This window comes from Marmota marmota, unplaced genomic scaffold, assembly GCF_001458135.2.
Source record: "Marmota marmota marmota unplaced genomic scaffold, marMar, whole genome shotgun sequence".
In the NCBI taxonomy this organism is placed as follows: Eukaryota; Metazoa; Chordata; class Mammalia; order Rodentia; family Sciuridae; genus Marmota; species Marmota marmota.
In genome coordinates, this window is record NW_025999900.1 from 21485638 (window position 1) to 21500716 (window position 15079).

The 15079-nt window shown below is 41.7% G+C and overlaps 1 protein-coding gene across 1 annotated transcript; it reads right to left on the reverse strand.

The window, feature by feature from the left end:
* Window positions 1-2330: 2330 nt before the first annotated feature.
* Sstr1 (somatostatin receptor 1) lies at window positions 2331-6861 on the reverse strand. Its single transcript, XM_015491409.2, has 2 exons — window positions 6667-6861; window positions 2331-6275 (listed from the first exon to the last, which is right to left on the reverse strand). Exon 2 carries the CDS (start codon window positions 5938-5940, stop codon window positions 4765-4767), a length of 1176 nt encoding a protein of 391 aa, XP_015346895.1. The 5' UTR covers window positions 5941-6275; window positions 6667-6861; the 3' UTR covers window positions 2331-4764.
* Window positions 6862-15079: the final 8218 nt, after the last annotated feature.

The window sequence follows — 15079 nt, forward strand, 5'->3', positions numbered from 1 at the left end:
ACTGCTGTCAAAAGTTCTGATACAATGTCCTTATTAAAAAATCTTGCTTCTGGAAGAATACTACTTGAAGCCTTGTCAGTTATGTAAACTGTAAAATCAAAGAAAATTCTCTTCTGAGAAGACCTTTATAAGAGAGGTGGGAAAAGCTAGAAAACACAAATTCCTGAGCTGGGGAAAGAAAAAGTAGAAATGAAACCTTAAAAGGTAAAGGGGGAGAAAAGAACAATCTTGAAGTACTAGTTTACCAATCAGCATCCAAGAAGTTTTTCTTAATTAAATACTGTGTGTGTGTGTGTGTGTGTGTGTGTGTGTGTGTTTTAATTTTAGGTACCAGCATTCATATGTATAAAGAGATTTGAGAATCTTTTGAAAAAAAAATACAGACATCTGCTTGGTTTGCTAATTACAGCAGCTCATTGGATGTAAAGGAGAATGTTTAATTTAATTATTGACTTTGACGTTGCCACTGATAATAAAACTAGCTAGATTAATTAATTGTTCAATGGTTATAGAGACAAAGAGAACACAGTGAGACCTACTTTCCATCAATATTTGGACATCCTTTTTTGCAGAATAGTCATGTAAGTTACATGTACTATTTTATAATATTAGCTTGCTTGCCTATCATGTCTTCAATTCCTCTTTTTTTAAATTTAAGTGGAATATAACTTGTCCTTTGAAATACATACTATTCTTGCAAAATTCATAACTATTTATGTACATAATAGTCTGCATAAGATGGTGTCCTTCAAGTGGAACCTAATACATATTGAGTCTTCCTTAAATTATTAAAAGCTGCATTACTTGAGTCTTTATCTGTAATAGTTCCAATCACATAATCACTGTGTATGGGCTAGAGTTAAATTTCCTGAAGAGGTAATGTTAATTTAAGTTTAAAATTACTCCAGAGAGTTTGTCTGTGGTCCCAAATGGCTGTAATATTTCTAGCTTTGGACTAACATTGAGCTTAATGTATGATTCGATAATAATTCAGTTTATTATGAAAGTGAACATTTTACTAATGGACTTTTCTTTAAAAATCCCATCTCCTCTCTCCACAACAGTTTGACAAGTAGACATTTGCTACTTTTGTTTGAACTGGTTTCTTGGGTATACCACCTCCTCGACCTTTTCATTCTTGCAGAAACATCTTGCTTTTCTTTGTAGTTGAACTCAGAAGCTGGGTTCTTTCGAATCTGTAAGAACTCAACACTGTAACAACAGTGAACAATGAACACCTCTCAGCCATCTCTGCTGAGTACCTAACATCTCTGATTGGTGCCTTGGGATAGAAAAAGGATTGAGCCAGATGTGCAAAACATAACCCCACAGCCAAGAGCTTTTCAGAAGACTGATATGGTATTCCCATTATTTGTTCCAAATAGGTTGGAAATATATTACAATTTTAAAGTTTTTATCCAAGAGAACCCCTTGCTTTTTCTTCTCAGGTAAAAACTACACAATGAACATTTTGTATAATGGCAGGGTTAAAATGGATGAGACATTAAAGGTTTTTTTTAAAACATAATCCTTTTCTATGGATATTGTGTGAAAAGATGGCCTGGGAAATACTATCTGGGAACACAGAGGTCACTTGTAAGCAAACTTATAATAGTTCATAGACACTAAACAGATACACTTTATCTTTCAAGTGTTACAGGGCATTTGAAGGCCTCTGAACCCTGCCCCCAACTCTGGTCCTGGAATTACTGCAAATTTTGTCTTGGAAAATAGTTTTTTTCTGCTTATCTTGCTGGAAAAATAAAGTCTAGTAAAACAAAACATACATTCTTCCAGGATGGAAATGTCCACTATTGAACAAAGCATATGTTTTCTCTTATGCTGAAATCTGATTTTTGTATTTCTTTTACACATTGCCCTCTGCAAAAGTTTTAAGAGATACCACCTCCCATCTTTTCTTGGGATGTAAATCAACAATTACTCAGTTCCCACAATAAATGTTAAGGTCATAAACGAGAGCAGACAGTACTTTGATCTATGAAAGATTGAGGTATTGTCTATTTTGTTGGCAACAGTGCAAACCAGGGTAGCATTGCTCCCTATTCATACTTACATGACTGTTTCCTCTTCCTCTTTCTCCTCCTCCTCCTTCTTTCTTCCCCTTATCTCTCCCCCCACCCTCTCTCCCCCTTTCTGTACTAACGAGATTTTCTTTTTTAGAAAAATAATTAAAAGTATAATTATTATCTTGGTAAAATTTTCAAAGATGATTTGAAAATCTAAGTGAAGCATAAGGTAACTAAGGCTGTGCTTATGTAAAAAAAAAAAAAATCCACTGAAACAGTAAAATTCAGAGGGCAGCCAGACTATTTGCAACAGCATAATACATTTGTTTATTTAGTTAAATATTACAACAATAACAGGTTAAGAGCACTAGATTTGTATCCCATTAATAGGATTATGATCAAAATTTTGATTTGTAAATTTAACTCTTCTTAGCCATTAAAAATCCATTTTCCAAAAGAGTGATAATATATGTTATTATTAAGGGACAAATTTAAACTCTGATTTATGATCAAAAGCATATTTGTTCATTAGTTTAAACAAAACAGAGACATTTTAACTCTTGGTTACTGCTTTCAGAAAAGCACAATGTTCTTGAAGCAAATATACATGACATATCTTTTTCAGTAGTGAGATCAACCATTGTGTATTATGTCAATGACAGAACCTGAGAATCCCAGATTTATTATCTCCTGATCATTGCATCACACTCTGGTTTACTTAAACAATCAAGAAAAAAAAACAAACAAACATGTATTTAGTGCCTACTATGTACAAGCCCGAATAATAAAGCAGTACAAGAAATACAAAGAAGTAAAACTACTGGTCCTTGCCCTGCTCTTTCCAATGCAGTTGGTAAGATTAAACATAGACACAAATTATTCCACTTCCAATGTCCTCAAAAGTAGTGATTATTTTAACTGAACTGTATCTCAGAATCTCCTCTGAGGGAACCTAGGGGAAGCAGAGACATCCCCAGCAGTGATGAAAGTCTTTGAATTCGATTTCTCAGCTTCAGGCTTGAGGGCTTCTTGAACTCCTGAAACTGAAAGTGTTCCAGCCAGTCTCACACCTGTCACTGTTCGGTGGCTGTACTTGAAATTGTTTCTTGGACTCCGACAGAGGAGCAAGATGAACAAATATACACATATATTATGTGTATACACATACATACACACCTACATACACTGGAATCACATACAGGGTGATGTTTCCCTTATGTATATATATTTCCCGGAAAGCTGGGAGTTCAGGACATTTGAATCTGAATGGAGAAGAGACTAACTCACATTGTCACTTTAAAAAAAAAATTATTATAATAAAACAAGATACCACAATAAGAAAAATATGAAAAAATCTCCAAACTCCACTGGACGCAGGCAAAAGTAGAAAGGCTACCAGAAAAGAAAAGAGCGCCCACCAGAGAGGAGATGTTGAGAGGGCCCTGGAGAAGGGAGGGAGCTCTCCTCCACTCCCGCTCCACTTCAAATCTTAGGGTCCTCCAGAAGAGCCTCCCGATAGGGAAGAAAAGGAAAGCAGAAACACATTTTCCAACACCGAGAATAAATATATAAATAAATAAATAATTCCGTTAAACAGGAAAACAACTTATTAGGCACCGCCTGAAAAGCAGCAGCCCTGAGGGGGGCGGCGGGGGGGGGGGGTTACTCTGCAGAGAGCCTGCACGCAACTGCAGCGTGGCCAGCTTTGTGAACCAGGCTCTTAAGTTGCCACCCTAGGTCTTGGCCCCGGTGCCGGATCTTCTACGTAAACTAGAGTAGGAAACCGAATCTGATATTATTTTAGGTAGGCTACTCCAGAAACTTGAGCAAGGAAGAAAGGAAAGTGAAGTTTGCTGCTGCGCTTTCAAGCAGTCCCTTAGAAAGTGCGCTGGCTCTGCTCAGCCTAACACAGATGCAGGTAGCCCAGGGGCGCCCAGCGTTAGCTCTCAGAAACCGGTTCTGAGTCTGGCGTGAGGGTGGCTTCTGTGACACCCCCACCCTATCCCTAGGTTAGGAAGCTTCGACAAATTCCTCTCTTCCTTTTCTTCCCAGCTCCGTTTTGCTCCAGAGGGGTTTGGATGTGGATGCGTGAACGCTGGGTTTCAAGCACAGGATCTATTTTACTAAGCACCGGGCTCTGCTCTGGATGAAGTGGGAGTGGTGGAGGGGCCAAAGCAAGTATGAGCCTTCACCGAAAAGTAGGCGGAAAGACTATCAATTTAGTTCATTCCCAAGTCCTACGTCCCTTAAAGTAAGGTTGCGCAAAGGAAGAGCGGTTGTAATTTCGGACATTTTGCTAGCTGCACCCGGCAGATTGCCCAGCTGACCCGCGCGGCAGGAAAGGGCTGAAAGCGAACTGGGAACTCACCCCTAGAGAAATCCGTGGCTAGAGGGGCTGAGGAATAGACTGAATTGGCGACGTTAATGAGTTCGTGATCTGCATGAGCCAGACGGAGAGGAAGGATTTAAGTTATAGGGTATGGAGAACAGAAGGACACGGAGCAGCAAATATAGTGGAGCAAAGGACCAAAAGTGGGAGAAGAGCATCTGAAAGCTTTCTCAGTTTCTAAGCTAAACTCTCAATGCAACCTTATTTGCACAGCTTTCCTGGTTCCTTCCACTACCCCAAGTTACTCCCAGCGCACCTTGGCGCCCTAGATGACATACCCTCATACCCAGTCTCCCCTACTCTTCCTTCCCCACCCCGCTTTGGCGAGGGCCCCTGAGTGGTCCCAGCTCAAAGAGTCGTGATCCGGGAAGTGCAGGTGCCATTACGAAAGACACCACCGGACTCCAGGTTCTCAGGCTGAAAGTCCTCGACGCTGTAGGCTCTGCTTTTGAGGGCAGTGGCATAGTAGTCGACTGGCTCCTCGGCTGCGTTGTCCATCCAGCTGAGGCACAAGATGCGCTGGAAAGAGCGCTTGAAGTTGTCCGAGAGGAAACCATAAAGTATGGGATTGGCGCAGCTGTTGGCGTAGCCAAGGATGACCGACAACTGGCTCACCGTGGCGTCGTCCTGCTCAGCGAACACGTTGACCAGCTGCACCACGTAGAAAGGCATCCAGCATATGACAAACACCATCACGACCATCATCACCATTAAAGTGATCTTGCGCTCCGAGCGTTTGCGCTGCTGCCAGCCGGCCTTGAGGGCCACCATGCGCATCTTGGCGATAATGAGCACATAGCACAGGCAGATGGCCCCGACGGGCAGCAGGAAGCCCATAAGAAATGTATACAACACGAAGCCCACCAACCAGCGCTGGGCAGGCTCAGGCATGAGCATGTTGCAGGCCACCGTGCCATCGCTGTTGGCCGCGGTGCGTGAGAAGACCACAATGGGCAAGATGACAAGCAGAGATAGTACCCACACGCCCAGGTTCACCACTTTGGCCACTGTGGGGCGGCGGTAGCGGGCTGCTTTGATGGGGTGCACCACGGCCACATAGCGGTCCACACTGAGTACAGTCAGACAGTAGATGCTGGTGAACATGTTGACCGCATCCACGCTGAGCACGAGGCGGCAGAGCAGCGCGCCGAAAGGCCAGTGGCGCAACAACGTGGAGGTGACCAAAAAGGGCACGCTGAGCATGAGCAGCTCATCAGCAATGGCCAGGTTTAGGATGTAGATGTTGGTGGCCGTCTTCATTTTGGCGTAGCGCAGGATCACGTAGATGACCATGGAGTTCCCACACAGCCCCACCAGGCACACCACGGAGTAGATGAAAGAGATGAGAATTGCGCTCCCCTGGCCCTCGCTTAAGGTCCCGTTCTGGGACGCGTTTCGCCCTGGCTCCTCCATGCTGTCTGCAGAGCCAGCCCCGGGGCCCCTGCCGCAGCCGCCTGCGCTGCAGCTGCCCGGGCTGGGGCTAGGAGAGGAGGAAGAAGAGGAGGCGGTGCCATTGGGGAACATGCCAGCTGAGGGGGGCCGCTGGGGCTGCCGGCGCTGGGGCGCTCTCCTGGAGTCCCCGCCGCCTGCGCCCTCCCTCGGTACCCGGTAGCTTTCCAGCAGCCTACTGTCACCGGGAACCTCAGGGTAGAGCACAGCAGCTGCGGGGAGCGCGGCTCCTACCAGCGCCTGCTCCGCGCATCGCCTAGCGGTTGCCTGCCTGAGCGCTGCCTCTTGCTGCGTCTGGGCGCCTGGGCACACTAGAGTGTGGAGAACAGAGGCCAAGAGGCTTCACAGCCATTAACTGGCGCGGCTCTGGGCTGGTGAATGATTAATAGGCACCACCAGCGCGTCAGCAGCTACGAAAAGGGAGGAGGGAGGGAGGAGGGCAGTTAGGTGGTTTGTTCCCCCTCCCCCAATTTTTTCCCTTCCCAGTGTTTCTCAGGTTCAACTCGAGCTGTTGCTTCGGGGTTCCCTCGCAACACCTTTACCCATCGCTCAGAACGACCTGGGAAGTGCCTCCACCTTCCTAGAGGGCAAGTGGGAGCCAAAGGTATAGTGTTGGTCCCATCCCACCCGACTCCTACTCAAAGCAAAGACTAAAGCGAACCCCAAACATGGATGTCTGGATTTCATCTCAGTTTCCTTCAGTTGCTGACATCTCCTGGAGGAACACCAACTCCCTTAATGTCGCGGGGCCCGGGACCCTAAGCCCTCACCTCCCTCCACCGCTTGCCCTGCCCTTCAGACCTGCAGCTTAAGCTCCCGGTCTCCGTCCCAGAGCGCTCTATCTCCGGACCGACGCGAAGACGCCCGGTGCAAAGTGCACGTGTGGTCTGGTCGCGCAGACGTTCTTTGCGCAGTCCAACTCCCTTTGGGCCCAACCCCGCACAAGAGCCCACGCAAATACTCTTAGAGTGGTAGAAACTGACTCTGAGCCGCGAGCATTAAGAGCAGGAAGAATCACAACTGGTGTGTTAGGGGATTCTGATTTATAACACAGCAAGCAATTCCTCGCGGGCAGGAGTGTAAGGGGTCCGAGTGAAACACGGCGAATCGTTTAGTAAATGTTATAGTGCCCAGGGCTCCCTTCGTTTCCCATAGGAATATCGACTGCAGAAACTGGGACGCGCCGGTGGGAGCTCAGGAGGACCCTGAGGCTCCCTCCGGAACGTGCCAGGCACGGTATTGGAAATCCATCTAGGTATTCACTGGAGAAAGATAAGCCTGTGCTGCTCAGAGCCGCTCTGCCCGCGTCCCGGTTGTACTTTGTACCCTGGAGAGTTGGCGGGCGGGGCTGGGAGAAAGAGAGCGCAAAGGCCTGGATCTGAGGGAACCCAGCTCCATTAAATCCAAGAGGGGCCGTCTGGGCAGCTGACCAGACTGTCTTCGTCCCAAGATCCGCGGGACGGCAGCCGGGTTTTCCCAGGAAGTATTAGGAAATACAAGTGTATTTCATGTGGCTAAACCTTTAAGACCCGGGCATTGATAAAGGCACGCCTGAAGCTCACTGACTTCATTTAGCAATTGAAAGATTTCCGTGTAAGAAAGAATGGGTGTTCAATTACCATGATTTTTAAATGACCCGTGGGACTTCCCACCATTCTGAGACTAGGCTTTCTTTGGCTTTTGAGTGGAAGCATCACAGTCCATTCAATTCCCCCATTCCTTTTCATAAATCCTTCCCTGCAAGATCCCTGCAAGTCTCTGAAAGGTGCCAGCTCTCAGGAAGAGGGACCTATGGCTGTTCAGTGCTCAATCTCCTTGGAGCTTTGCAGTCTCCAGTTTCTCCTTATGCTCAACTAAAAGGCACCCACTGTGCAATGAGTCTCAGTTTTTTCTCCCCTCAGTACATTTACACCAACGTGAGGCAAACTCACTGGGTAATCATTCACATATATATATTTGTTAGTTCTCAAAAACAAAACAAAACAAAACAAAAAAAAAAACAACAACTCAGTGCTCTTGAAAGGGAAAGAATAGCTTGTGATATATTGGTGATAGCAATCAGAGATTAATTAAGTGACACAGACTCATGTGTGCGATGGACACTGCCTTATTAATGAGAAAAGTGCTATGGTGGAATTTGAAATTTCATAGGGCTGATGCTGTTTAACCCATTGCTTTACTTAAACAACTTGCCTTATATCAAGTGGAATGGGAAATTAGTGTTCAGTTATGTTTCTTTCTCTCTTAAAAATACAACACTTGGAAGAGAGAAAAAATGAGTGTTTATCATGTTTAAAAAAAAATAAAAGGAATAGGTTTTGTCCCAGAAGAGCAGTTTACTACCCAAACCTCATAATGTTTTAGATGGCTCTGCCCATTACTCACTTGGCTGTATTTCTGGGAACTGGCATTCAACAGACATCTTTTAGAGGCATTGACTTTGATCATGGTGGCTCCAGGGGGAGTGGGTGATGGGAGTTGATAAAAGACAGCTTTATTGTTAGAATTTCATTAAGTTCACTTTGCAATTCATCTTAGAAAAAAACTTCTCTCAATTAAATTGTGGCCACACATAAAAAGAAGAAAACTTAAGACCTGACATAAGCATGCTTTCTTCACTTGTGAAATGATTTCAATGATGGACCATTTATCCATAAAAAACAATTGACAATGAGATACCACTTTACACCCACTAGATGGCTATAATATATTTTTAAAAATGTTGGCAAGAATGTGGAGAAATTGGAACACTCATATGTTGCTGGTTGGAATTTACAAAAGGATGTAGAAACTTAAAAAAATAGCTTGGTGATTCCTCAAAAGGTCTAAAATAGACCTACCAAATGACTCAGCAATTCTGTTTTTTACCCCTAAAAGTTTGAAAATTGAAACAGGTTCTGGAATAAAAACTTGGACATACATGGATGTTCTAATAGCAGCAGCAACAATAACAAGTAGCAAATCAAATATCCATCAGTCAATGAATAAATAAACAAAATATGGTATAACCACAAAATTGAATATTATTCACCCCTAAAAAGGAATAAAGTACTGATACATGTTACCATATAGATGAACCTTGAAAACATTATGCAAAGTGAAAGAAAACAAACACAAAAGGTCACATATTGCATGAATCCATTTATGTGACCTGACAAGGATAGACAAGCACATAGTGACAGAAAGCAGATTAGTGGTTGCCAGGGGCTGGGGAAGAAGGAAATGGAGAAAAAAATACTTGATGGGCATGAGGATTCCTTTTTTGGATGAAGAAAATATCCTGGAATTAGTGGTAATGATTGTAGGACTTGTGAATATACTAAGAATCACTACATTGTACACTTCAAAATAACTAAAAAATATGAATGTATGTGAATTTTATTTCAATAAAAAAAGAGAGCAACTGAGATTAATGTAAGTTAAGCAATGTTACCAAATATCTTCAGTTATTTGTTTTTTATTATTGTATTTGAGAATCAACCTAGGAGCGAACAAAAACAAATTTTTTAAAAGGTGGCATTCCTGAGCTAAGCAACATATTAGGGATTAGGGTTACAGTTGTTTTAAAATCAGATTAAAAGCAGGAATCTGTCTTTCACTCATACCTCAATGTAAAGTAAATATTTCCTACAGAAACAGAAAATTGCTATAGGTATGGTATTGCTATGATGTTCTAAGATCACAGCCTGTGAAAAGTCAGGACTCAACAACATTCTTGTTTTGTTAAAAAGCTTTTTATTTTATTTTTTTTAACTCATAAGTCTAAATCCTTAGAAAGAGCTTGTGCTCTCTACATAAGTTACCAGTCCTCCACCTCTCCCTTCTTTGGTGACTGTTTATCCTGTGCATCCATGATATGTATTTCTATAAAGGAAAAGAGAAAGGGGTGTTTTCCAGGAAGGGAAGAGTGAAAAGTCCTAATTTAGGAGGCTGCAGATACTTGAACAGACTTATCTTCTTCCCATATTGTGATTTTCTCCTATAAGCTGCACTCCTCTGTGCCACCCTGAACCATAGACACACATTATTGTATTTTTCACCCTGTGCTGTATGCGTGTGTGTGTCTGAATGCACGTGTGCATTTTGTCCTCTCTTGGAAATCTATAAGCTTTTGGGGAATAGCATCTATATTTTATTTATCTTTCTATCTCCAGAACCCAGCACAATAGCTAGAAAATCACCCCAAATCTCCTTGCTTTTTTTTCAAGGTTACTTTTTTCTAGCTCATAAATTGTAGATGAAAAGACATAAACTGCAGGCCTCTTACAAGAACTTTAATATGTGGGTAACATCATCATCTGTAATAATTCCTCATACATTTATATTATTCTGAATAATTTCAATTTGCACATCCTATATCAACAATTATTATGCTGATGATTCATTCATTGATCATTCTTGGTCTTAAATTTCTTGGCAGAGAAAGGGCTCTGGAAAATGGGTAGTACATGCTTTAGTAGCTAATGATGGTTATTTAATAGTAGCATGCAGTGAGAAAGCCATTATACATGGAAGATCGTTTCTTTTTAATTGCAGTCCTGAGTCTCAGTTGGTTTGGTGAAACAGTAATTATCAGGAGCTCTAAGTCGGCTTCTGTCAAGATCATTACTAATGTGGTTTTTCCAGTTGGAACCTATGGTGAATCTTGAATGAGCTCTTATAATCCATGCATGTGGTAAAGGGTTGGCTGGGACCAGGGATTAAAGGAAAAACTTCCTGGAACATACTCTGCACTGGCATTGTCATAGTTGTGTTTACAAACACCTGTCCAGGCAGATGGGACCAAGCTGAGAATAAGGAGCAAGTACCACTCAGCAATATGGCCCAAAGTAGAGGATGCGTCATTTAAGAGCCATCTGCCACCAGGCAGCTAACATGATGGCGATCTAATAAGAAGGTTACTAGGGTTCAAAGTGACCATAGGTCTTAGGAGCAATCCTGAACTTCATTTCCCAGGGATGCCTAATCACTTCACAGCAGCTTTGGTAGCCTGTGGTTCAGTTCATCACCAATCTCAGCAAACTGGCCCTGGCCTGCTGATTTCCCTCTAACCTCTTCTGTGAAAGAGCATAATGGTTTTTTTGTGCTTTCAGAAAAGAGACACGTATGGTACAACAACTTACTTTCTTTCCCATAGATTCTCTATGACAAATAATATTTCTAAAAATAAAGAATTGGGCACATGCAGGAAAGTATTTATTATTACTAACAGATAAGTGAAAACAGAACAAAAGTCACCACATGTTACCTATATTATGTTGAATGGTCCTTACCAGCAATGCATTTTTTTTTTCTGTAATAACGTCTCTGTTAGTTAAAGTTTTTAAAGTGGATTGCATTAGTTTCAAATAATTCTGTCAAAATATTTTTTCTTAATCTTTGTCATTTTTGAGCAGAAGTATCTAAAAATGCTTTCTTTCACAGTCATGAAACCATACTTTTTTTTTCAATGACTCAATCGATGATTGTTTTTGAGCAGAACTATTGAACACTTACAGCAAATCACCTATTCCTTAATAAACAGCTTTTCTTTTGGGTAGACTAGGTCCATCAGCAGCTTCTCAAGGTAAGGAGCTTTAATGAAACCCAGCAAAGGGCTGAGGGTTGAGGGTGGGTGGGTGAAGGAAAACCAGTATTGTAGATGAAAACTTTGTAGACATCTTAACAGTCACCATTAAGGTGCTGTAGCTTTTTTTCTCATTTTAAATATGCAGAGGCAGGTTCCATCAGCCAAATCATGGTTTTGTTTTTGTGGCATGAAGCAATTTCAATGATTTTCTTCTTTTCCAAGTTAAGTTGGAGCTGGTCTGGTGGGGGTTGTATACTGAAAACATCTTCATCTTCTTTTCTTTTACAGTTGGGTGTAGGAAGAATGGGGCAGTGTCTGAGCCATCAGAAGGCGGGCTCAGAACCACTCAAGTGGTTGTGGAAGAGAAGGCCTGGGACACTGGCTTACTCCCTCCTCCTGAGGCTGGGCTGTCTCAGGCTGACCAGGGCCAGGTCCTGCTTTACTTTCTCCACACAGCAGGGAATGACACTATTCCTTGGCCTTAAGGAAGCAGCCTGCGGGATAGCCTGACTTTCCTGTCAGAAGAGAGAGGTCAGAAGGTAGCACAATCTAGGTGGTGACACTTGGCTTAGATTCGAAAGTCACTAAATTTCATTGACTGCCTGAGTCAGCCAAGAGTTCACTGCTTATGTCATTGGCCAATGACTTGATTCCTGACATTATTTTATTTTATTAATATTTACAGAAAAAATTTCAGACTATATTACAACAGACTGAGTTCCTTAAATTATACTATACATGGTCACCCTTTTGCCTCTGTTTTCTTTGTTAGAAAGGATTGTAAATTAATATTTGAATCCTACTATGTATGAATAATATGTATTTTTGGTTATGACTTAATAGTTTATTCATTAATTTAACAAATACTTATTGAATGCCCCCCAGTGACAGGCACTGTTTGAGGAAGCGATGTTGGTGGCAAGAAGAGTAACCAGTTTCTTACAGCATTGTAGTGAGGCAGAAAGAGAGCAAACAGGTAGATACTCAAGTAGTGTTGATTGTATTTAGTGGTATATCTAAGATGAGTAGCAGGGATGTGCCACCACAGAGTACTGGAGAGGTGGGCACATTTGTCAGGGGTTAGATAGAGTTGGGGGGACAGGAGGTGATATCTGAGTGACCCCAGTGATGTGAAGGTGAAAGAACACACATCTGGTGAGGATTGCTCCAAATAGAAGCAAGAGCAAGTGTAAAGTCTCCATGGTTCGGCAGATACAGATGTCAGGAACACTAAAGTTACATCACATCTCTGTCTCCCTTCCCTCCCCAACCCCCATTTTTTTTTTTTTTTTGCTCTGCTCTATTTAATGAGGCATTTGCATTTGCTGATTTATTTCCTTCATAATTATTTATATGGTATTGTTAAAGTCACAATTTAGAAAAAGCCACTAGACATTAATAATTAATGATTATTCTTGATCAGCACCTCCTCTAGATGGTACACAAAAGTCTTAATCTCTCTGTTCTGTACCAACTTTTTTCCCTACAAGACAAGTAGTTCTTGGAACTAATGGAAGTGTCCGTTAGCTGTCCCCCATCTAGACTATGTGATCTACTCTAGATCACATTCTTATAGACCTGGAACTCCCTGCCTGGAGGCCCAAGCCTGCATTTCAAGGCCAGTGGTACCAATACCTGTAGGCCTGCCAGGAGGCCAAGAGGTAACCGTCTAAGGGAGGATGAGGCATTTGAGGCATGAACTTGACCAGGGGAACTGGAGAATCTTAATGTACATGAGGATATTCACTGTGGAGCTAAAGCCAGGGGAACAAATTGAAGTGAGATGGGCTTCTGGGGGCAGGGGAGGTGCAGATTGTAGGGCAGAGCTCCTGAGGAGTGCTAGAAATTTAAACTGGACTTTGTCTTCCCAGGCCATAATGAAAACAGGATGATAGGACACATTTTATTTAGCAGATTATGAACTTGATATATAACTTGCAAGGTAAGCAACCCAAAGAAAACAGTAGGGTCTTTGGGAGAACTTCAAACACCAGTACTTAAGCCAGGCCTGTGAGAAGATGGAGGGAAGATCCCATACCAGACACTGCATCATTTTCTGACATGTGTGTAGCCCTTCTCATTACGAAACAAAATTTTGCTCTTCTTCCAGTAAAAAGCAAAATATTATATAAATAACAATTGATACAAACATACACACATATACCAAATGAACATATGTTTGCATATACCTGAAAGATGGATCGCTAAGACATTATTAACCTATCAGGTAGTGGGGTCTTGGATGCTTTATTCTCCTTTCTGCAGAAAATTTAAAATTTTTTTTAAGCCATGAGTATGAATTGCTTTTTAAATAAGGTAAAGGCAATAAAAGCTTTTAGAATTTTTAAGGAAATGACTCAAGGCCATAAGTGTCTGCTCTATTTAATGAGGCATTTGCATTTCTTGATTTATTTCCTTCACAATTATTTGTACTGTCAGAAAAACACTAATAAATTTATTCTGAAAATTAACAGTATGATTCAAATACATAGCAAAAAAATGTGCCCAAAAGAAGACAGTAAAATAATTGAAATAGGTGGTAGAGTAATCTGTTACCTTCTAGGCAACCCCTAGATCCCCATGACCAAGAGATTCTTAGGGTATGCTTCTGTCTGTGATGCCCTCCTCTTGGGATTGCTATAGTTATATAAATCACATAACGCTGTTTGCAAAAGCATAGAGTTACAATCAAGTACCAAACTTCTGGATTTAAATCTCATATTTTCCATGTACTTAACTTTATAAAGTGTTTGATCTCTCTGTGCCTCAGTTTTCTCAATCATAAAAATGACAAAAATTGTAACATCTACGCTATAAGGGTTTTTAAAAAGAATAAATGTATTAAAAGCATTTAGGATGCTGGCACATAGTAAACTCTATATTAGTATTAAACAGTTATAAAATTACTTATAAAGTATAGATGACAATGTGACATTATTTTGAGTTAGCCAGAGGAATTTAAGGAATCTGTTTTTTTCCCTCTTGCTCAAGAGTTTAATACAATAGATCTGGCATTCAACTATTCACTCTAAGAAGTATTTACTGAGAAGTTGTTATGTGTGTGTTACTTATCCTTAATTTTTGTTACTTATCTTTTAGTTTTTTGTTGTTGTTGTTGTTGTTGCTGTGACCAAAAGATCTGGCAAGAACAATTTTAGGAGGAAAAGTTTATTTGGGGGCTTACGGTTTCAGAGGTCTCAATTCATAGACAGCCAGCTCTCTTCCTCAGGGCCCGAGGTGAGTTAGAACATCACAGCAGAAGAGTGTAGTGGAGGAAAACAGAAGGGTGCATGGTGTCAGAAAGCAGAGAGCAAGACTCCCCTCACCATGGACAAAATATACACCCCAAAGGCATGCCCTCAATGACCCACCTCCTCTAGCCACACCCTACCTGCCTTCTTTTGGGGGACACCTCATGTTCAAACCATAATAATTTTCTTCCTGCCTATATGGTTGAGTCTGTGATTTAGCATGGTAAACAATATTCCATTCACAGATGTTTGGTACATGTCACATCTCTAGCTAAAGTAACTTTATGGTGTTAATCACTTCTATTGAAATCATTCCAAAGTCGTCTATTTCATCCACATCATAAGGATTCTGGCTGATACTGTACTGGTTGTCTCAAACCAGACTGTCTGAGAA